Source organism: Aquila chrysaetos, chromosome 11, assembly GCF_900496995.4.
Source record: "Aquila chrysaetos chrysaetos chromosome 11, bAquChr1.4, whole genome shotgun sequence".
NCBI classification, from domain to species: Eukaryota; Metazoa; Chordata; class Aves; order Accipitriformes; family Accipitridae; genus Aquila; species Aquila chrysaetos.
In genome coordinates this window covers 42749261-42773048 of record NC_044014.1, presented here as the reverse complement: position 1 = coordinate 42773048, position 23788 = coordinate 42749261, and the positions used below count along the sequence as shown (strand labels likewise).

Genomic DNA, 23788 nt, shown 5'->3' with positions numbered 1-23788 from the left:
TTGTGGAGTAAAAGGAGCAAAAAGTGGTATATTGAGCAAAAATGGGTTTTATTTTCTCTGAAGTCAACTCTTCTCATTCAGTCAGTATCCGGGACCAATTCAGAAGCGACTCTATGAACAAACTGTCTCGTACTAAAGCTTTCAGATTCAATTCCTGGATCAGATTCAGTATTTTCCTTTCCTTTGTTTGTGGTGTTGGGAAGTGTCGCTTGGTTGTCACTTCTCATTTGAGTGTCAAACTTGGGGTGTTATTAAAAGAGCACCGAAGTCGAAATTGGACTTTCAATATAACCACAGCTATTAAGTGAGGGGGGGAATGGCTACACGTGAGAAGTTGGGAAGCATTAATTAGTAGAAAAATCTGTTTTGGAAGTGTCTGAGCCTCCAGAGCGAGGCTCGTTAGGTGGATGAATTAATTCACATCTGGAGGGCTGAGATATCCGGGTGCCAGCAGCGAGTCTCTGAAGATAAAGTACATGGCTGCAAGCTGAGAAAATGTATAGAGGAGGTATGTATGTATATATGAAACTGAAATTCAGCTTTCCACTGTGTTATGGCAGAGCTGCACAGGCTGTCGTGGCTCTTAGGAAATCAGAGGGTGCTTGCCAGAAGAAATCAATGACCGCTGGGCTACGTGGTGCTTCCTGGAGCGGTTTTCTGTGCTCGCACAAGGATTTGGAGCCGACATGACCTTGGAATTTATTTTGTTACAATTATCACAAATCGAGATGCATATTTTCCTGGACATGTATGACTGTTCTCTGTTTTGGGTGGGTTTTCCCCATCCGGTTTGCTGGGAAACTGGGGTTTTAATACTAATTTATACGCACTTTGAAATCCTAGCAGGGGATCTTGCTGGTAGAGCATTGCTTGTGTGTTAGCAGTGGCTTGGGGTGAGCAAAATCCACCTGCAGCACCTGGAAAATATTTTTGTCTTGTGACTGTTTTCAACTGAATTGTGTTTTTGTCCCAGAGCTGGACGAACCCTACAGAGCACAACTTTTGTTTGCTCGAACAGCCTTCATGGAGATAAGATTTCCTAGGCAAAATAAGCGTTTTTGGCAAGGTGTCTGCTCTCGGTGTCGATTTTTTTGGCAGGTGTGGAGTCGGGTGGCCTTGTGCATCGAGCCAGGGCTGATCTGTCGCACAGTGGTGAGATGTTGAAGCCTGGGATGTCCCTTGGTGGTGACCTCCTGGCATTCACGGAGCATGTCTGTTAATGGCAATAGTTGTGAAACAGCAATGCTGACAGAATTAGGGGGTTTTTAAGTTTATAATCACTGAAAAGAACCAGAAGTGGCCAGAATGGACCATGAATTGTATCAGAAAACGTAGCTAGGCAGAAGCACGCAGCACCGCTGGGTGTTTCAAGCTTTTGGTGGATTTACCTGCCTGCAGGGAACTGCTAGGTCATCTCCGAGAAGAAATAGTGTTGTGAGTATTTAACAAGCTCGTTTAGCCTGGGTGCAGGGTTTGGTACTTGTTTTATCCTTTGAGCTGCTTTCGTGTCCACCTTCCTCCAGGGTGGGCTTTGTTAGGAAGCTGAACCAGCAGCAAACACTGAGTAAAGAGTGAGTATCAGCTTAACCTCTGAAAAAACAGCACTAAAATGTCAATTAAAACCTGGCAGTAATTGCTGTGGTGTGACAAAGCCCTGAGCAACCTGTTTGAACTTCTGAAGTCAGTCCTGCTGTGAGCAGGAGACCTCCAGACATCTCTTTCAACCTTCAGTATTTCTCACCCGAGGGCAAGTGAGTCTTGCTTTGCCTTAGCTAAATTTTCCACGCCCGCTTGCTAGGGATAAGCTTAAAGTTAGTCAGAGCTGTTAATCTGGTCCTTTGGCCTCTCGAGTTTGAATTCTATGTGCTGAATACCCTTGGCTGGGGGAAGAAGCGTCGCATCTCCCTTATCCCTTATGGTCTGTCCTGCCCCTGAAAATGGAATTAAAGATTAGTTTTAAATAGTTTATTTATTGGCTCTGATATAAGGCGAGCTGGCTCTGAAAGTGTGATGGGTATTTCACGAGTGCAAGCGATTTTAAAAAGGCATTGGTTGTGGTTACGGTCATCCTCCTAGAGATCGTCTTTGCGGTAGAAGCTTAAATCTTGTGTTCGGTGCTTTTTTAGGTAATTTCTGTGAAAAGCTGGAGCGTGAGCCATTGCTGTTCTTGCTTTGGGGCTGTGGGTGGGTTCGAGACCTCTTGTAAGCTGCTAAGCCAGGCTTTGACATGCCTAAAGCTGGGCAGCAGTCCCAGGCGTTGGGTTAAACCTGGGTCTTGCAACCAGCTTAAACAACTGGAAGGGACTTTCTGAGCTGGAAAGAGCTTTTTGAGGTTTGGGGAAAGAACACGAGGGAACAGACCTGTGCTTGTTGAAGCTCTCAAAAAGAGGTGTATTGGGTTGGTTAGCTCAAATTAAATAACTTTTCTCAGAATATTTAAATTCCAAAGCGTGCATGCTTTGGATGATGGTCTGGAGTGTTGTCTTGGATCCCTTCACCCGTCCACATCTGCGTTGCGATGCTTTTCATCGTTAAAGGTTCCTGGTTTTCTGACTCATATGTATTGTTTCCTGCAAATAAAAATAGAAATCTGGAGAACAAAAAGGCAAGGGATAAAAGTTAGCGATGTTTTTGGCTGTAATTATGAATTAACATGCATTTCTTTTCCTTACAGATCTTTCTTTCAATAGTAGCTTCGAAAATGAAGGTCAGAGGGTTCAGCTGGTGAAAAAGAACCGAACACCTTGAAGGGTCAACTCTGATTTCAGGTAATTATCCTGAATTTTACTCCTGTGCTGATAAGTGCATGATTTGTGGGGTGCAGCTCATTTCCAGCATTTGGGGGCAGTAATTTCTCTTTTGGGGGTGTCACCGGAGAGAAGGTGAATTAATTATGGCCGGGGATGAGCTGCACTTGTTGCCTTCGAGTGCTTTGAATTGAGTAAATCTCATACGAGCTGCAGCAAATGTGGCCCTGGATTTGCCGGATTTACCGATAGGCGTTTGCCGGTGCGAGTGAGTAAAGAGCGTGTTATATGAACCTTCAGCGTCGTTAAGGCTAGATCAAATTTGATTGTCCTGATACTTTATTAGATGCAGAATTTAAATCTGCTTTACCAAGGGAGCTGATTCCAGCAGGGAAAATAAAAGCAGAAACAGTGGAGAGCTGAGGTGAGAGCGCAAGGTCAGGGAGAAGCTTCAAACACATGAGATAATTCAGGGTTTTCTGTATCTTGGTGTATTTCTCTGGTATTTAAGAATATCAGACACAAGGTTTTTTGCTGTCTTTCACGTACATGTACAGCTCTATCTCTCGTACCTCTCGGCCAACGCTTTGAGTGAGTCCTGGTGGTCTCCCCATGACTGCCACCAAGTCTGAATTTGGCCACTTTCTGCTCAGTTGGGTGTTTTTGGGAGTCAGCTTCCATCTTGGATGCCCGTCAGGCAGCACTGTGCAGAGCTGCCTTCTCCTGGGGGTTTGTATTTCGCCCAGCTCAGGAAAACAGGACACAACTGTGATGTTTTTTGGTGTCTCGACCCAGAACTTGCTCTTCTAAGTGTGTTTTCTTTCTGGTAGTTTGCCCTAAAAGGCTTGGTAATAAATTGGGAAAATCACCCCAAATACACAGCTATTGTTTTTTCATGGCTTCATGTTCAAAAGTACTTGGTTGGCTTTGTGACACCTGAATATTTTGGCAAGATTGGAGATTTATTATCTATAATAATAATAAATCTCCAAGGTGTGTATGGTTACAGACAGCCCAGACATGATGAGTGATCGGTTTTCTGAAGTCTCGGGTGGGAAAGGCTGTATGTTAAATATCCAGCTGCTCTAGGAATGCCTTGACCTCAGAGAATTTCTTGTTAGTGGACAGCAAGAAGCAAAATTGGGGGGAAAAAAACCCTTCATCTTTCCAGGAAAAGAGCAGTTCTTGCAAGTATTAGGCTGGAGTAGAGAGTGGGCATCAAATCTTTTTTGTTCTCAAACTGCAAGGGTGGACATAGCCTCACGCTCAGGTTGCACCTATAGGATGCTTAAATTTGGCACCGTAGTTTAAAACTGATAGTAGAATGGGTAAAAAAAAAGACACTTTTCTGACTTGGAATAGATAAACTTCTCTTCAACAGCTTTTCTGAGTTGTGTAGTCGCCTGTACCCAGGTTCTGCCATCTTCTCCATCCACCTTGGTATGCCGGGTGCTCTGGGGATTGATGGAATTGATTTGGGATAACAATGTTGGGTGCTACTGTCTTGAAATAGATAATTGGGGGAAGGCTCAGACTTGATAAGATACGAAGATAACCGACAGCCAACTAGTTTAGACTTTACTCATGGGGCAGCTTTACTCATGGGTGAGATGCGCCGATGTGTGAATCCGTATCCTCTCGCACCGTCCGTCTGCCGTAATGGGAGCCGGTGGCAGTTTGGGATGTGCCAGCAGGTGAGGACGCGGTGCCAAGCTTGGACGGTGTCGTAGAGTGGTGGTGGGACCTTATGTTCCCACCTGTAGATCTTGGAGTGTTAGACCAAGGGTCTGTCACTTGGTGGTGGTGGGAATGTCTCCGTTGATCCCACTGGATGGGAACGCTTTATGGTTGTGGTGGGTTGAACTTGGTTTGACACTTGGTGCCCCCCCAGCCACTCGCTCCCCCTCCTCAACTGAATGGGGTGGGGGCGGAGAAGAAATAGGATGAAAGGCTTGTGGGTTGAGCTAAGGACAGGGAGATCACTCAGCAATTACTGTCACGGGCAAAACAGATTCAACTTGGGGAAATGAATTTGTTGCTAATCAAAGGTCAGAGTAGGATAATGAGAAATAAAACCAAATCTTAAAACACCTTCCCCGCACCTCTCCCTTCTTCCCAGGCTCAACTTCACTCCCAATTTCTCTACCTCCTCCCCCCCACAGCGGCACAGAGGGACAGGGAATGGGAGTTGGGGTCAGTTCATCACACATTGTCTCTGCTGCTCCTTCCTCCTCACCCTCTTCCCCTGCTCCAGCGTGGGGTCCCTCCCACAGGAGACAGTCTTCCACAAACTTCTCCAACGTGGGTCCTTCCCACAGGCTGCGGTTCTTTACAAACTGCTCCGGCGTGGGTCCCCCACAGCTTCTTCAGGGCACATCCACCTGGTCTGTGGGTCTTCTCTGTGCAGTGGGTCCTCCGTGGGCCGCAGGGTGGGCGACCTGCTCCACCGTGGACCTCTGCAGGCTGCTGGGCGGGCGACCTGCTCCACCGTGGCTCCACCGTGACTCCACCGTGGACCTCCACGGGCCGCAGAGTGGACGACCTGCTCCACCGTGGACCTCGCAGGTGAGGACATGGTGCCAAGCTTGCAGGAGGTTGGGTCGGCGATGGACTTGGATGGTGTTGTAGAGCGGTGGTGGGACCTTAAATTCACACCTCTAGGTCTTGGACAGAGGACCTGTCACTCAGTGCCGGGGGCATCTCCGTTGATCCCACTGTTTAGGGTCAAGGCAGTGGTTCTTCATCCCTTAAGTCTAGCTTAACATTTGATAGTGAGTAGTTCTGGTATAAATCACCCTTTACAAATGTTTTTTGGTTTCTGGGATCATTCATTTTTTCAGCAGAAATGGATCTTGCCCAGAGTTATCTTGGAAGCTGCACGTGGGTGCAAAGAGGATCTATTTGAGTTGTAAACTAAAATACGTAACTGTGCTGAGCCAGGGACGAAAGCCGATAAAATATTCACTGAGAATTTTCTGTGGCTCAAAAACTGCCTTAAAACTGGGAGGCTGAACCAAACACAAGCTACTTGAAATTTTAAGTAACTTACGTGCCAGCTTATACACCCGTTGTCCTTGAACATCTGCAGAAAAAATGATGTATAAAACCCTAACACTGCATAAAACCACCTCTGGGTGTCTCCTGCCGCTTAATATGTCCAGCCTAACTTTCTAATCAATAGGTTTGTAATCATACTATAAGATAGTAATCAATAAAAATTAATTACACTCTGCTCTTTGAAATATGGCAAAATCTTTACAGCGTAGGTGGTTTCTATGGCAGGGACTTGTTTGCTGTTAAGCAGGTGGGAGTTGTAGTGCAAAAACACGTGGGGCTATGGCTATTTAAGCTCTTGTATCAGGTGTAAAGCTGCTCAGATTCCACTTCAGTGTTATCTTTTTTCCTTCAAACCATAGAAAAATGAGCCTAGAAATAGCTGCTCCCCCCAAAAATAGTGGGAACAACGAAATAAATGGATTTTTTTCTTGTTGTCCTAGCTGTGTAGACATCCCGAAAAGCAGAGAAGCCCCGTGGTTTAGGGCACAAGAATAAATAAAAACTCTTCTGCTGTGGAAACCTGCTGTATTTAGGGCACAGAGCGGACTAAAGCAATCACAGAATTCAACGTTTGACTCCCAAACGTATCCCCTGGGGCAGAAAAGGCACCAGTGGAGCTAAAACGAGCTGGGAAGTGCTGGGATAACATCCGCATGGATTTGGGGGGTGAGGGGAAAGCCGGCACAGGTAGCTGCGGAGGTCAGCGTCCCCGTCAGCACGGGAGCGAGGATTAGGGATGCTGATAACTGCTGCTGGCAGCATGAGGGTTGGACCGGATCCAGACGATGCTGTCTGGCCGGTGGCGTGAATGCCGGCGCTCCCCAGCTGCTGAAATCGGTCAGATGGAAAAGTAAATCCCCTTTGCGTTTCCCCACTGACACAGATTGTGCCGTTAAAACGAAGCGGTGAACGCGAATTAACGACGAGCGGGTTTTTCTTTAGAGCCGAGGGGCGATCGGACTATGAAGGGTCACAACAGATACCAGAGAGCCACCACAAGCTGCGAAGTGAGGATTTCACGGTCCCCTTTCTGCAGGAAATGGTTAAAAGATGAAGTGGAAATCCAAATGCAAATTGCTCAGAGGTGGGAAGTGATGCTGCGGGGTAAGGGTTGCAAATTCTCTTCCTCTGCATGGAAATAAATTCACTTACAGCAGCAGCAAAGTAATTCCTGCGCTGGAAACTGCACCAGCAGGTCAGGTAGGGATAAAGAAATACAAAGTGCGAAGCTGAGCAGTTGCACGACTGGTCCAAGGGAGTTGCTGTAAGAGCCTGGTGAGAATGTGGTCACGCTACAGAGCAGCTCAAGCTGTTGACCTTGGATTTCATGCAGTGAAATGTCCCGTTTCTTGCAGAAATTGCTGCTAAACAGCGATAGCATCGAAGTCTGCAGGGTCGCTGTGTCCCATACAACTTGTGGAAGGGTTCGTGGTAGGCGCCCAACAACTCAACCTTCAGATCTCATGTGGTATCTTAGAGATATTCTAGTTTTTAGATATTTTGTATCCTGTCTTGGAATTCTTGTGCTGTTTAGTTATCGGTTTCAAGAAGAAATAGCTCTGGAACTGTGAGGGAAAGGAGAGCTGGAGCCGTGTGGCCAGGACAGCAAAGTGGAATTAGGAAAAGAAAAAAAGGCAAGCATAAAGTTTACATATTTATTAATTGGTATTTAAACAACAGCACCTATTTCTATACCTTAATATGTAAAGAGAGATACCGAGATGGGGTTTCACTCTCTTCTTTTATATACCGAAGTCTGTACAACTTGGGACGTCTCTTTTTCAGATGAATCACACTAAAAAACCCAACCACACTAGCTGTGGATGTCTGATTTGGGGTAAAATACTTCTCCTTGTCCTAAATCTGGTCTGTGGTCAGGTTTGGATGGAGACACTATCCTGTGGATTTGATTAGTCCACTGCAGCATCCAGCGTGTTTTAATGTCACCGTAGATGTTTCTGAAGTGGCCGCTCTTGTGTTGTGAGTACCTGGCTGGAGAAAAGGATCTTCACCCTTGTGTCTGGGAATTTGGGGGCTAGATGTCTTGGATAAATCAATCTGATTTAACTCGGTGGCGTGTAAGATGGATACAGAAGAGGTCTGGACTGCTAGAAAATCCACAGCACTACAGAAACACTCCTCAATGCCTTTTTTTTTTTTTTTTTTTTTTTAAGGAAAACTTGCATGCTGCTGTAGCTAAATCCTGAAATATTCAATTAATACAGCATAAATTCACTCCAACAGCATCTTTGATGCAAAAGGTGGATTTTTTTTTTTCTTAGTATCCCACTGCATGTTGTGTGAAAGTCCCCAGCTCAGTCCAGCATCTCACAGAAAATGAATCCGTCTGCATTACAACACCCACAGGCTTTATTTTCCCCCAAAATAACAGCAGCAATGGGGGAGAGGGAGCAAATTGTTGATAAGAAGTTATCCTTGGTCTTGGTTATGCTCTTCACATGAGCATTGTGGACTAAGGTCAAACTCTGCACCTTCCTCATTTGGTTTTTCCAATCCATTCCTAAATGCTATTAATGATGCTGGATGGAAATGAGTTTCCCATTCAGTCTCTAACTAATAAAAGATATTTTGGATGGCGTGGTTCTTCCGTGTGGCCACGTGCAGGTAATTTCTGCTGACTGATGATGCTTTGTGTGTCCTGCAGCCTGGACTTGGAAAACACAGAGATAAAACAGATTGAAATCTGGATTATGGGAACAGCCGCTGCCTCAGGATCCATCCACGGCATTATCCCCATTTCATGCTTAAAATGATGCTGCCAGGCTTTACCAAAGATAGCTTGCTGGGAGTTGTTAGTGGAAGCAAGAGGATTAAGTCGTTTAATAAAAAAAAAATTAATTTTTTACTAAAAGGATAACTCCTTTTTCCTTTATCCTATTAAAAATTGTTTTCCAGTACAGACGACACACTGCCGCTGCCTTATTTTCCAACTAATTAATCCCTGCTGCTCGTGTGTAAATACACTGATATCAAAAAACCTTCCCTGCTTTGGGTCTTTCCAACTTTCCCTTCATTAAACCACCATCATTGCCTGTGTGGAAGCAGTAATTCTTAATTCTGGGTGATCCTGGAGGAATCCAGTCCCTGTTTCCACGTGTTAATGGGGTTAATTAGCATCTCCTTAAAGCATAATAGGGACTCGAGGGGAAAAGAGGCACGTGCCAGCCCTAATCCATCTCCAGGAATGTTTTATGAGGCTTCTTTATAGTGTGTACACAGGTCTTTGTTGCTGTCAGCCTGGGACAGACAGACGGACAACCCCTTTGCTTTGTCTTTCTCTCCGGGAGGTTTCCCAGCCCGCTGCCTCAGAAAAGGAGGATGCGCTGACCTCTCGCTGGTTTATCCCCCGGGATTTTTGAGTGTAGGTCGCTGGTAGCGCGCGGGAGGCGAAGCAGCTCTTCCCGGGATGCTCGTGGTTGCGACACGTTATCCTCGTGCCGCCGTTGAGCAGCACCATCACCTGCTGAGTTTTGGGGATGGGGAAAATACGTTTCATCCACCCTGTGGGAATTTGGGGTGGGAATTTTCCCCTCGCCTGTGTTTTCTGACTCAGGTTGTGGCTTTGAGATGCGGCTGCTGAAATCAAGGATGGTGGGAACTTGTACAAAGGAGAGGAGGAGAGAGAAACTTTTTGAGTTGGGATTTAAGCATCATTTTAAACTGATACCAAGCAGGCCTTGAGGAGCAAATCCTACTCTTCAATCCTCTCCTGTATTCATCGTGCTATATGTACACAAACAAAAATAACGCTAATAACACGGGAGCTGGAAGCAGCCTGCTTCTTGGGCATTTTCAGATGCAGCTTTCAGTGGCAAGGTTGTTTTGTTGGAAAATTATTCCCGCAGGGAGCGGCACGTGCTGGGCTGGACACCGGGAAGGCTCCGAGTGGAATTTTAACAACATCAGCTGAACGTCCACATCTCGGGTTAGGAGGAAGCCGCTGCATTTTCCCAGCAGCGGTCACCAGAGGCATCAACTGAAACAGGCTAAAACATAGTTAATTAAATCTTAAACTAAGAATTTGGGGGTTAGGAAGCATTCGATGTGCTGTTAGCTGTTAACATCACCTCTCTCCCTTCCCTTTTGTCCGTTTAAGGCATGGGACGTCGCTGCACGTGTTGATCCCTGTCTCCTGGCTCAGCAGGGTCGGAATTAAAGGGAGTGCTGGCCACCACAAATTTGCTAGTTACTCTTTTCAGCCGCTGGATTTTCCAGCCTAGCTGCTGTTTCCAGGCTATTTGTAGATAATATATTCTGGGGTGGGATCTGTAATGATGCAATTTAACCATGAATTTCAGTTTTATGTTTCATAGCTCTGCACTTTTCCTGCAATACTACCCTTGTCTTGGATTTTGGGGCTTGGATTTGCCTTTACAAACCAAATTCCAGTTTTTCCCTCCTCCTGCACGCCCGCAGAAGAAACCCACAGCTTTATTTTTGCTTTAAAATGCCGCTTTTGCATGCTGTGAAGGGTTGAAAAGTTGACTTCAGGCTGCGCTGCTGCGGGCAGAGTGAATCAGCGCTTTGGGATGAGTGTACCGCAGGGGAAGACTGTGAAGAACAAGAGATTTACAGGAGGGAGACGTTCAGCCCAAGACCGGAGGATGATGTAGATCCTATTTGGTTTGTACTTAACCGATCGCTTCCTGATAACCCCTGCGGAGCAGATCATCTCACTCCGGAGCACAAATAAACGCAGATCGCTTCATTTTTAGTACTTTCTTGGGTGTGATGCTTTTTCAGCAAAATTTTTATAAGGCAGTTTTGCTTCTTACCCGCTGAATCGTACTGATTTTGGAGTGGAGTACGTGTGCACGCCTAGTTAGCTGGTTAGCACGGAGAGCGGAGCAGCGGTGATGTGGTCCGGTTATCAGAGCAGAAACGGGGTTTAGGATTAAATTCAGTTGATAATCCATACTCATGCCTGCCCCAGCTTCGCGTCGGATGTGCTGTGGTCCAAGGAGACCGTATCGGCTTCGTTTTGCTGCTTTTGGGCATCTTAAACCTCGTGTGTCTTCTAAAAGTGGGATTTAAGTATTTCTGTTTTCTTGAAATTAGAGTAAAGTTGCTGTGGATGGGTCTGGCGCTGCAAATATTGCTGTAACCTGCGTCCGGCTGTCTGTGCGATAGAAATAGTTGGTTTTAACATCCTTAGTTAAATGTCACCAAATCAAAATCACCAATTCAAAATCAAAGAAAATCCATTTTCCACTTCAGCAGCTCACCTTCCAGGCACTATCCAGGATGGGCAGATAACCTGAAAGTAACTCGTTTAAAAAAACCAATTTATTACTTGATAACGCTCATTTCTCAGGGACTTTTTAAAAAAAGATTAATTTCTTAATCTTTTTGTTTAGGCTGAGGCAAGAGAGGAGGAGCATTCAGAGTGGCTTCTTGCAAATGCAGCCGCTCTCATGTTCAGATCTCAGAACATCTTTCTCAGTCACTTCTCTCAGGTGGGTGGTAGAGACATCTCCAGCTTTTCCCCCGTTAGACGGGATACATCCCTGATCAAGTGAATCCTCGATGGAGTTTTGAGCTCTGCTCACGTGGAACTGCCTCTTATTTCAGTCTCAAACATCTGCCTGTTTAAGCCAGCCTAAAATAATCCATCTGCCCAAATAAAAACCAGCATTTTCTTGTGCATACCACCCTCTTTGAGTCATTAGGAGATAATTTTTTCCCCTCCCAGGAAGTTTTTTGGAGGCTGGTGCTGTGACAGCCCGCTGTGCATTCCTGGTTATTAATTTCTCCCGCTTTTCAACTGGAAAATATTCCTGCTTTTATTTTTACGCAAGCATTCATGCCTGCTGCTATCCCAAACCGAACGTACCCACAATCCCTCCTTCCATCACCATCCTCCAGCCTCCGGATCCCCATCTTCAGGCTTTGCCTGTGTCTCTGCTCTTCCGGCAACACTTCCTTTTTCCCTCCGTAGAGCGAAGGCTTTCTCTGCTTTCTGCTTCCCAACTGCTGCCTTGCACTCGGCAAAGCCATCAGATTTATTTTTTTGTGATTCCTCTGCCTGGTGAGACCAGTCCCCACTTTGGGTGTCCTCTAGAACTGACCTCCTCCTCCAGACCCACAGCCACGTTCCCTTTTATCCCATCAATACAGTGCATTTTCCAGACCCGTTCTTCCATATTTTTCCCCCAATATCGTCTCTGCTTCCCTCCATCCCCATCTCCCCCAGCTCAGCTTTAGGGTAGAAGAAGGAGAGGTCCTTCTGCAGGTCTTGGGTTCCTCCTAGCCTGGCAGTTCCCTCTGCCGGCTCCAGCGCTGCATTACAGCCCTTTCCCTTCCCGCCTCTTCCCTGGGGGAAAAAAAGCCAACAGGATTTTTTTTTGGCAGGCAGAATTAAAATCACGTGGATCCGGCTAAGCGCAGGGAGTGCAGTCCCGGTGAATCTGAGCCTCTCTATGCTAAATAGCATCCCAGCGAGGTCCGTCCTCCCCCATCTCACTTACACCTTTGCCTAATAAAGTGCCTAAACATTAATCACAGTAACCAAGTAAGCATTTTTCCTGATTTTCCCACGTTGCCGTGAATAAGCATGTTGTCTTCAGCCAAACGAGAAGGTACGGCATGGGGCACGTCAGTCTGGCTCTTATCAGTAAGGTTAACGACGGCGTTCTGGTCACCAAATCTTGAGATGGTGCTATGTGTGGGTTTTCTTAATCTACAGATTAATTACTTTCCTCCTATTAATTAATCTATAGATTTAGGTGGTGCTATGTTTGGGTTTTCTTAAGCCTAAGAAAGTAAGAAAACCTGAAGGTAGTGCTAGCTGTAGCACAACCTATAACACAGATTAGATTTCTAATCTAATACAGGTTAGATTTCTAATCTATAATAGAGATTAGATTAAGCACAGATTAGATTTCTAATCTAATACAGGTTAGATTTCTAATCTATAATAGAGATTAGATTAAGCAAACCCGAACGTGCCACTATCTATAGCACAATCTATAATACAAATTAGACTTCTAACCTAATCTAATACAGATTAGATTTCTAATCTATAATATATATATATTCTATCTGAATACCCCCAAGCAATTCTAATCTGTAATATAGATTAGATTAAGAAAACCCAAATGTAGCACTTTCTTTATAGGGTAAGAAAGCCCTAATGTAGCATCTATAGTGCGATCTGTAATACAGATTAGATTTATAGATTATACCTTCCTGTACAGTAAAATCTAGGCTTACGTTCATCCTGCAGCTCTTCTTTCTGATTTTGCTGCTGATTTTTAACCACAGAGGACACACAGGTCTATCAAACCCCATTTCTTTGAACTCCCCAATGTTTGTCTTCCATGTCAGAGAAGATTCTCCGTACCGATAATTTTATTTTTTTCCTGGGAAGATCCCAAGCGTGCACGCAGCAGTGATTTCCGTATTTCTGGTGAGAGATGAGGCTGGGGATGAGCTGGGGTGATGCTTCTGGGGCGAGACCGCGCTCACCTTGAGGTGAAGTCAGGCTGCGAACGCTTGGCCCATCGAGCTGGGCCGAGCAACTGTTCAAAATTGAAGTTTTCTGATTTTTTTCTGATATTTTGGTACACACTGATAATGTGAGAAGGGAGCCATGACGTAACTGGGGAGAGAGTCAAAGCATTGTTTTATTGGGAGAGAGAGGAGAAGTGTGGTGTAAATTGGTGTATTTTCAACTAATCCCTTCAAAAAAAGTCACTAGAATTTGAAAACGCAAGAGGAGGCTGGTAGGATCCCTCCAAAGGAGCAAGGAGATGGTGAAAAAGATACGCGATAAATTAAATAAGTGATAAATAAGATACAAGAAAAGAGTGAATCCGATATAATCCTTAACTGCCTGGATGGGTGGTTAGAGCCTTGGCTTTTAGGTGGAAGGGAAAGAAATTAAACCAATGATGAAATATTTTCCCTTCTCTTTAAAAAAAATAACAACTCCTTGGCTTCCTCTTATGGCTGGCTCTGGGAGAGCTATTGTATTAAGAGGGAGCAGAAGGAAATCAGTTGGTCGCAGTCCTTGAAATGCTGAATTTCAGGAAGGCACTTGCCCTAAAAGTGGAAGAATACCTGGGAAGAACTTAAATACCGGTGCCAGTTCCTCGTTTTTCCGTAGGTGTCTCGTGTTTGCAGGTGTCTGTAGACTTCTTTGCTTCGCTGGACTATCGATGTACATTTAAAAAGATAGAATTCTCTGGAGGTAGCCTTCATTTCTGATGCCTTGGGTTGATGCCTCAGATTAATTGCTTTGTTTGTTTCATCAGATACAGTATCTAAAGGCATTTGTGCCTGAAGCCACAGAAGATAGATGGACAAGCCAAGCAACTTCTGACTCTGCATCATTTTCTGGGGCAAAATTATATGGCAATGTATCCTACAAGGTAATGTAGCCCCTTGCAGTGAGTAAAGAGGATTCTTTTTGCTTGGCCACCACTTGATAAGAACAGTTTATCACACAAGAGCTTCCCTTTAGTATGCAACCTAGAGGAATGAGCACCACCCCAAAGCAAAATTCAAGGAATTTTGCAAGAGAGGGAAATCCAGATTGTCATGTTTTGAGTCAGATCTCCCCTGCAGAGAGCGGGCAGGCTACCCTGCTAACGGGGAAGAAAAGCAGGAGCAAAATGAAAGCTGGCAGTAGAGAGGTTTCACAGGACAGCCGAGCTAACAGCTCTCTGGAAGTGATACTCCAGTATCCACAGCTACAAAATCTCCCGTAAAATATCCCGGATGAACGAAGGGAGTCTGCTGCAGCGATCTCACCGCTCGAGCGATGCTTCAACTCGCTTGGAGCCCTGAAAAGTCAAAACCCATAATCTAAAAACCAAAATCTGATGTTGCCCTGGTGTATTAGGCGGTCGGTGTTAGTTTTAGGCCAGTAAAAGCAACGGACCGCAGACTTTAAGCAGGGGTTTAAGACTGGCTGAGGTTTTACGGGGACTTGGAAGCAGTTGAGGGACGTAGCAGGTAAAATTGCATAGATGCTTCATCTCTCTGGCTCTTAGTCCCCTGCTGCGGTACGTGCAGAGACATCTGCGCATCCAGACCATGACCAGAGACACGGGGCTGCTCTATGGCATCAGAATAAAAACCCAAACCCATGGCCAGGTGCTTGTTGTGAGCATACACGTACCTATATATACTTATATACTGACTCAAGGCCGAGTATACGTGCAGAGGTTTGCTCCGCCGAGGTTAACACCTCGGTGCCCAGTGGGATTTTTTCCAGATCATGCAGGGCTGGCAGTCCTAAACCAAATCAGTTCTGCCCCAGCTGAGAAGTTACTTGATAACCCCATGAGTGGAGAGATGGGAAGCCTTTTCTTCCTCGCTTTCCCCCGGGTGTCACTCGAAACTGGTGAATAACAAGGCTCTTAATTCATCTCGCACAATATATAGTGGTCTTCTCTAATTAATAGCTGCATGCCTTAAGCTTAGTGTGTGCTACATGTGCTCAGTGTTAAATTAGATGAAGGACGCACGTCACGGAGGGTGTCTTTAAATGAGGGAGGTCCCACATGCCCAGTGAGAGTGGGGATTCACCGCGTGGTGGTGGTGAAGCTGCCGGTTCACGGCGGCTGGTCTTGGCTCGGTGGTGACCCCTTCACGCAGCTGTAGCTTAAGAAGATGGACGGGCTGCGTGTGGTCTTTGGCGAGCTCTGAAGTATGCCCTGGGAGAAGTCTGTAGGCTCAGCAGAAATGCCTTTTTTCACAAGTTTCTGGTTTTCAGAATGATATTTAAATTAGCCACCTAAAGATTACTTATCTAAATTATCTACCTAAATTATCTGCCTTAAGATTATCTACCTAGGTTATCTACTTCAAGATTATCTACCTAAATTATCTACCTAAAGTTTATCTACCTAGATGATCTACCTAAAGATCATCTACTTAGAGATTATCTGCCTAGATTGTCTACCTAAATCAACTACCTAAAGTTATTATCTACCTAGATTATCTACCCAAATTAACTACCTAAAGATTATCTATCTAGATGATCTAGCTAAAGATTATCTACCTAAATTAACTACCTAAAGTTACTATCTACCTAAATCATCTACCAAAAGCAGATAATATGAGTTAAAGGTGGGTCTGTCCACTGCCTGGTTCAGCTGAAGCATCCCGCGGAAGCTCAACGTCCGCCTAAAAGACAGAGTTTGGCATTAAATTGGGGTGAGCTGACCCGTGGTGGTGGGGTGGGGACTACAGAGAAGCTGAAAGGAGATAAGTGTGTCACCCTGCACTCCTTCAGTTGGAGCTGAAAGTTGGCCGACACCAACTTAACTTCTCTTCCCGGTGTAGGCGAACCCAACCCTGGAGCTGAAGCTGGTACCTGCCGAGAGCGAGCAGCATTTTACTCATTAGAGCCTCGTTTAGAGGCAACAAAGGCTCTTTATGGAGACCATTGGAGTCCTCGTTGACCAGATTAGGAAAGAACAGGGATAAAACTCACGCTCGCTAAGGAGCGGAGAGGCAACGCTGACGCCTGACATGGAAGAGACGGCAAATTGCCTCGGAATGTCCTTTCTTACCCCGGGATGCAGAATGCTGACATCATTTGTTGGGACAACACAACGCTGTCACTAAGTGAGCAGGGCGCAAGGTCTAGTTGCCCAAGCTAGTCTGGCGGAGGTCCGCCGGTTTATTTTTAAGCAGTGCCTTGTACCAAAAGCTGGGATTGAAGTGACCTCCTCTCCCTTCTCCTTGTTGTGCAGGGTGTCCGGTGAGGAATGCAATGGGATCAATAGCATGTCGGCGGAGAGCGGCCCTGGAACGAGACTGAGAAATTTGCCGGTAATGGGGGATGGACTAGAAACCACCCAAATGTCTACGACGCAGTCACAGGCTCAACCCCAACAAGGCAGTGCTGTAGGCGTTAATCCCCCTCCGCCGGAGACCTCCAACCCCAACAAACCCAAGCGACAGACCAACCAGCTGCAGTATCTGCTCAAGGTGGTGCTGAAGACGCTATGGAAGCACCAGTTTGCGTGGCCTTTCCAGCAGCCCGTGGATGCCGTCAAGCTGAACCTCCCTGTAAGTAGAGGTCAAGAGACCAGGCGATGGTTCTCGGTGGAAGGAGCGAGACCGTGCGGGTCTGACACGTGCGTCTGCCCTTCTGAAATCACAGAATCCATCTTCAGCGGTTGGACTCGATGATCTTAAGGGTCTTTTCCAACCTACTTGATTTTATGATTCTGTGGTCTTTTAGAAAATACACATGTGAGGAGGAATTTCCAGTGGCTCAGCTACTGCTTTGCCCTGTACCACCTTCCTCTTCCCTTTGGGATGCGGATAAGGAAGTAGAAATAATATTTCAGGAGTCAGGGAGGGTGCATCTGCAGTCCTTTGTCTCCCAGCCAAGCATCAAAACTTACTAAGCACCAAAACTTATTAAGCATTGAAGATTATTAAGCAAATCATCTGTCGAGTTGGGCTCTGCCTTACTGCTCCCCAAAGCCCAGCCTGCTTTTCTGTGCCTTGCTTAAACCCTTGCTTGATCTCCGTTGCTTTATCAGCAGAGTCTTCTTTTGGAGATTAAAACACTTGGAGCTTTTCATGGAGCATCCGAGTACTCAAAACGGCCGCTGTGCCTCTTGTGCCTTGCGGTGCCGTTGGTAACACACGAGGTGTTTCCTAAGGGATGCCAATTTTAAGTTAATTTGCAGTAAATCGAGGGGATCCAGTGCACTGTCGGTTAAGTCTGCAGATGACACCAAGTTGGGTGGGAGTGTTGATCTGCTGTAGGGTAGGAAGGCTCTACAGAGGGATCTGGAGAGGCTGGATCGATGGGCCGAGGCCAGCGGTATGAGGTTCAGCAAGGCTGAATGTCGGGTCCTGCACTTGGAAAGCTGCCCAGCGGAAAAGGACCTGGGGGTGCTGGTCGACAGCCGGCTGAATGTGAGCCGGCAGCGTGCCCGGGTGGCCAAGAAGGCCAACGGCATCCTGGCTTGTGTCAGAAATCGTGTGGCCAGGAGGACTGGGGAAGTGATCGGCCCCCTGTACTCGGCACTGGTGAGGCCGCACCTCGAATACTGTGTTCAGTTTTGGACCCCTCGCTACAAGAAAGACATTGACTGAGGTGCTGGAGCGTGTCCAAAGAAGAGCAACGAAGCTGGTCAAGGGTCTGGAGAACAAGGAGAAAGGTCTAGAGAACTTATGAGGAGCGTCTGAGAGGACTGGGGTGCTTTAGCCTGGAGAAAAAGAGGCCGAGGGGAGACCTCCTCGCTCTCTACAGCTACCTGAAAGGAGGTTGTGGCGAGATGGGGGTCGGGCTCTTCTCCCAAGCGATGGGATGAGAGGAAACGGCCTCAAGTTGCGCCCGGGGAGGTTTAGATGGGATATTGGGAACAATTCCTTCACCCAAAGGGTTGTCGAGCACTGGAACAGGCTGCCCAGGGAAGGGGTTGAGTCACCATCCCCGGAGGGATTTAAAAGACGCGTAGACGTGGCGCTTGGGGACACGGTTAGTGGTGGAGTTGGCAGTGCCAGGGTAACGATGGCACTCGATCATCTTAAAGGTCTTTTCCAACCTAAACAATTTTATGATTGTAAATTGGCATGGAAGCCTTCTCCCTGCTGTGCAAGGGTTGCATTGCTGCCTGCCGGTGTCCTGCCCGGCACATCACAGATGGAAAAGGGAACGGTGCAGCCCTTCCCATGGCCCGCTCCCTGCCTCAACCTGGGCACCATCACCAGGAGAAGCTGGAGTAAAACCCAAAGAGCTAGCAAAAAATTGAAACGTAATTTAGAGATCATTTATGGTAGTAAATCTCCTCTGCTGCACATCTGGTTTGGACCCTTCCAGCTCCCACCAGAAGAGGTTTGTTCCCTCTCTCCCTTGAGACAGATGTTTCAGCGTAACACCCACTTTTACCTTTAAGATATAATAGCTCTAAATTTATAATCTATTACCCAAACATTAGGCTATTTAATTTATTCATGGCAGGAACAAGCTTACGGTTGCATGTGGGGAGCGTCAGTTCTATAGCAACGACATTTCCAGCCTTTTTTTTTTTTTTCCCTAAATATTATACCTAAAAATAGAAACAACTTCTTTTGTATTAATCTGGATGCGTTTGAGGGGCTGTAATAAATCGGATTTCCCCACTTCTCATGTCTCTGTGTTAAATGTGACCTCCTGCAAAGGGTCATTCGTTTCCCATAAGAGTTTTAGAAAATAGTCAGCACCGTTACCAACTGAAAACCCAGAATCGGGAAATTTTGGTGCCTCTGGGGTTAAATTACTCCTCTACCAAAGGTTTGTTTAATAAAAATCCCAGCTGAGAGGCTGATGGGGATGAAGTCTGGCAGCTGAGTATCTGCTGGGCATGGAGGATCTTGCCCAGGACTGTCCAGGGGTGAGATGGAGGAATCCCGGTCCTTAAACTGGGCGGATGTTTTAGTTCCCACACTGACCTCTCCCTCTTTGCCCTTTGCAGGATTATTATAAGATAATTAAAACTCCGATGGATATGGGAACAATAAAGAAACGCTTGGAGAATAACTACTACTGGAACGCTCAAGAATGTATCCAGGATTTTAACACGATGTTTACAAACTGCTACATCTACAATAAGGTACGAAAAGTTCCCGAATCTGCGTTTTTCCGAGGGGAATCTTCCATGTCCTCATTGGACCGGCGCGGAAATGCAGACATTGTTCGAATGGTCCTTAAAAAGAACCACCGCCAAGATCAGCTTCTTTAGGAAAACAAATGGGATTAAACCGATGGGAGCTCAGGCGCGTCTGTCTTCTGCTGAGAAGCAAGACGCAGACAGGGCTGCCTTAGCAGCCTTCCCTCCCGGAAAAATTATTAGCAGATATCTTCAGTCTAGACATTGTTTAGTTTTGTTTTTTTTTCACTTAAAAGGAAATTTTTAAGATTTTCTTAGGGTCTGTCGAGCAGAGCCATGAACGTTATCAGACAAATACTTGAGAAGTAGATCTGTGCTTTGTATTTTCTCTTGCTTTGTTAAGAAGCTGACTTAAGGCTCGTTTGAAACTCTGAAATCTGGTAGGGAAAAAAACAGGGATATACGGAGCAGCACACTGAGTTTGTCATGCCTGACCCTGACCTCGTTGTAGAAGATTCCCCTCCAGACAGTGAGAAACATCCTGAAAACCATTTTATAAACAGTTGTGCAACCGCCTGGGGTGCAGGAGAAAACGTGTCGGCCGAAACCCGGGGGTGATGGTGGAGCTTGGAGAGTTAGAGAAGGTTCTCAGAGGTGGTACCAGGCTGTACTGACCACAAGATGCTCTCTCACTGTCTTCTTAAGTAGGAAGAGGACAGCAGATAACAAATAAAGGGTTTACTGTCGTCCTCGAGGTCAGCGAGACGTGGTCAGAGCCTCATCGTTCCCTCCATCCTTTTCCTTTTCCGACCACTCCACCCTTTCCTCCACTTGCTCGAGTGTTTCGGTTCCCGTTTGGTTTCTGCCCTCCTCGTTTCTCACGGGTCTTTTCTCTCCGTCCCTGTCACGCGCTTCGACCTTTTTTGCCTCCTCCTCTCAGAAATATTACACAAGACCTTTCTAGTTTTTTCCAAATAAATAGTGGGTAGCAGTTTGGGTCCTTCAAAACCATTTCCTTGGTCATTGCCCTTTCTGGTTTGAGCCAGCATGATGCAACTGGAATGAGGGTAGGCTCTTAGAGGCTTCAAATTACTCATATGCGCCTTAAAGTGTTCTGCCACGTTCTCCCGCTACGGTGTCTTCCCCCTGCCAGCTTTCTCCCTGATGTCCCCTGTCCTCCCTGAGCTTTGCTGGTCTCCTCCAGGCTGGAAGGCAGAAAAGCATCTAACGTATAGAAACATCCCTGTGGACCTCACAGGGTCTGCAGACCATCAGCCAGGCAGGTTTGTGCACGCCGTCCGATGGGCAAACGTGGTTTTAAACCGTCCTTGTGCTGATGGCAGAGCTGGAGCTGCCTTCTCTTGGCGTCACCGTGTTGTGACAGCGATGGCCATTGGTTTATCGTCTTCGCATCAATCCGGACTCTTGTTCTGTTGCTGCCTGCCCTTCCCTCTCTGCCTGATGTTATTACTATCCATAAAACAACTTCAAAACCTCATATCTCTTGTCTCTTCTCACACACGCTACTGCAGGGTGCCCCTGGATAGAAGATCTCATCCTCTCTAGGTGTCCTCCTTTCTGTTTTCCTTGACCTTTGCAAATACAGGCTTCTCCTCCGGATCTATAAGGACTGTTTAGTGCCGTCTTTTCCTTCTGCGCTGATTTAGCAACAAGTAAAGGTCCCCAACTGTCAGCTTCCTCCTTAAAAAACTCCTTTTTTTGGAGGAGGAAATTTCCTTGCAAGCTCGTGCCGAGTTCTTTTTACCCCCTACCCTGATGCTCTACGGAGAGACCTCTCCCATGAGACCCGCCAAGTCAGGGGGATCGCGTGTGGTGGAAATGACCGGCTGGCATGAATCCAGCTCTTTCTTTTTCCCTCTTTTCCCTCCTCCGTTCGGAAAACAGCCTTTGCCGCATGCAGGTAATACCGTGTGTTGGTTTGTTCTCCAGGGAGTCTCCTTGGTGATTTCCCTACCCATCACCTGGTTTTACCTATAAAATACAAGGGCTTTAGGGCGAGGATTTGTCTGTGCATTCAGGGCTTGGGAGAGTATCCCGTGCGCCTTTCCACTGCACCGTAATGGAAGTAGCAGCACTAAGGAGGGTGAAAATACGAAGTCCTCTCTCTGGAAATATATAACTTGCCTAATTTATCGTATCTGTTTTTCCTCCAGCCAGGGGATGACATAGTCTTAATGGCAGAAGCTCTAGAAAAGCTTTTCCTGCAGAAAATCTCCGAAATGACCCAGGAGGAAACGGAAATCGTTATAGCCCAGACAAAAGGAAGAGGACGTGCGAGGAAGGAAGCAGGTATGATGCTTATTCGTACAATGTTTGTAATTAAGCCACGCTCAACTTCACGCGGCATCTTGACCACAAGCCCTGGACCTGGTTTCATCCTGTGTAAATTGGGGTGTTTAATTGGGGTGTTAATTAAACCCAGCCATCCTTGCATGGGATTGCCGTGGTTGTCGGTGTTCTCAGCACCTCGCTTTATTGCGTAGAGAGTCTCAGATTGGGTGGGAAGGAGGGCAGCTGCCTTGTGCTCTGCCTATCTGCGTGAGACTCTCTCTGATGAAAGGCAGGGCCGTGTGATGGCTTAAAAATCCCTTGTCTGTGGCTTCTGGGCATCATTTTTAGGGGAGGAGGAGTGTTGGGGACAGACCACAGTAAATCCAGCACTGCTAAGGCACGTGTATTTATAGTGCTGGTGAAATGTCATCTTTCCCGGCTTTTCCGTGAAGGTTAAAAAGCTGAGAGCGATAGTAAAAGTTCCATTTCTGCTGTCGGGGAGCCAAGATGATGAACTATCCCTTGCAATACCTCAAGGGTAAAGTACAGCTGTTAAAAAGCGGCATAAATTCTGTTGTATCAGAGTTTCACAGCTGCTTTTCACGTCCTCCCGTATGGGCTCCCTGTCGTAAAAAAAGCTGCGTTGTGTTAGAAAAGCATCGGTGACGCCAGAAGAACCGATCACAACATGACAGCTACAGACTGACAGGGGAATCCTGGTGCGGAGAGCGTCTGAAAACAGTTCTGAGCATCACAACCCACGGCTGTCCTCCAGAGAACTTCCTCAAATTATAATTTCCACGCCTCATTTATTAATTTTGCCATGACTGGGGATAGATAATGATGCTTGACAAGCTTACCGTCCTCCGAAAGGATGCATTGCCCCAAGTGAGGTGGAATGCCGCTCCCCGAAGATGAATTCGCTTTGTGCAGACCTGACCCATGCTTGGCCAGAATCCCAGAACCCCTCCTTTTTTTTTGCAGCCAAACTGATAAATTTACCTTGTCTTGCTCTTTCACAGGGCTGAAATATTAACCTGCGTGCTTTAGGCTCTGCATAAAGTAGAACCGCAGCATTTCGAACCCTGTTTAAGGTTATAAATCGGTAAAATGATGTTCTGTATTTGTGTCTGTTGATCCCTTAAGACTTTATGTTAATGATGTAGGCTTTTTTTTTTTGAAGCTTTGCTCCCAGATTAGTAATTTAAAGGATCAAAATTTACCATTTTTCTCACTTAATCCAATCTTCTCTCTGGTATGTAATATAAAAGCACAGTTCTACCACTGATTCATTTATTTACGGTCTGTCTCGTAGAAGAACTTCTAATATAGAGTAAAAAAAAAAATCTCGGCTGGCCTTTAGAGAAGGAGCGTGCTAACTAGCTGCCAAGTTAGGTGTTTTCCTGATACGTTTCTGGTCTGAAATAACGTCATTATATTGAAGGCTCCCCTGTTTTCGAATCTGTGTTCTCCATAAAAATCTGATTCTTTGGCTATAAGGTTTTTTTTCCAATCTCTTAGTCCTCCTTTACAGCTCTTCTATGAACCTTCTGCAGTTTTTCACAGCAGTAACTGTGGACACCATAACTGGACATAGATATGACTGATACTAGAGGTAAAATAACCTTCCGATTCCCCTGTTTATACCTCAAGGATTTCATTAGCTCATTTTTTGGGATATCAACCATTTTCTAGGCTCAGTGTCAGCTGCCAACGCTATCGGTTCGTTCCTCAAAGGGTTGAGAACATCCTGGCTGTGACTTGATCTCAACGGGACCTCATCAGCTGCATGTCCACTTCCAAGATCCCCTTTTCATTTTTAAACATCTCTCATCTCCATCTTGTATCATTCTTACTCTTTTAACCCAAACGTTATGCAATACCAAGGAAAATGCCACGTGTGGGGGTGTCCCCGAACTTGTGTCACCAAAAAAAATGTTTTCACTGTATTTACTGCCTGCGAGCTGGCGCGAGCATCCCGCAACCCTTCTGGAATGCAGTGAATCCTCGTGTCTCTTCTTGTCTCAGCCTCAGATTGGTGGTGCTGGGATCCCAGCAGGTTATTTTCCGAGGTTTACTGGAAAATCAGCAGGAGATATCCAGGGA

The 23788-nt window shown here is 46.1% G+C and overlaps 1 protein-coding gene across 15 annotated transcripts in view; it reads left to right on the top strand.

The window, feature by feature from the left end:
• BRD4 (bromodomain containing 4) overlaps positions 1-23788 on the top strand; it is a 74961-nt gene that overhangs the window by 16884 nt on the left and 34289 nt on the right. For 6 of the 15 annotated variants that reach the window (XM_041127333.1, XM_030030894.2, XM_030030886.2 and 3 more), the window contains 5 exons: positions 2675-2768; positions 14081-14197; positions 16532-16850; positions 19256-19393; positions 21565-21700. In XM_041127333.1, coding sequence (XP_040983267.1) covers positions 14178-14197; positions 16532-16850; positions 19256-19393; positions 21565-21700 — 613 coding nt within the window. In that variant the 5' untranslated portion in view covers positions 2675-2768; positions 14081-14177. Of the gene's footprint in view, positions 1-487; positions 509-2674; positions 2769-5154; positions 5313-11182; positions 11282-14080; positions 14198-16118; positions 16404-16531; positions 16851-19255; positions 19394-21564; positions 21701-23788 lie in introns of those variants that run through there. The other 9 variants (XM_030030891.2, XM_030030893.2, XM_030030897.2 and 6 more) reach the window with 7 other exon arrangements.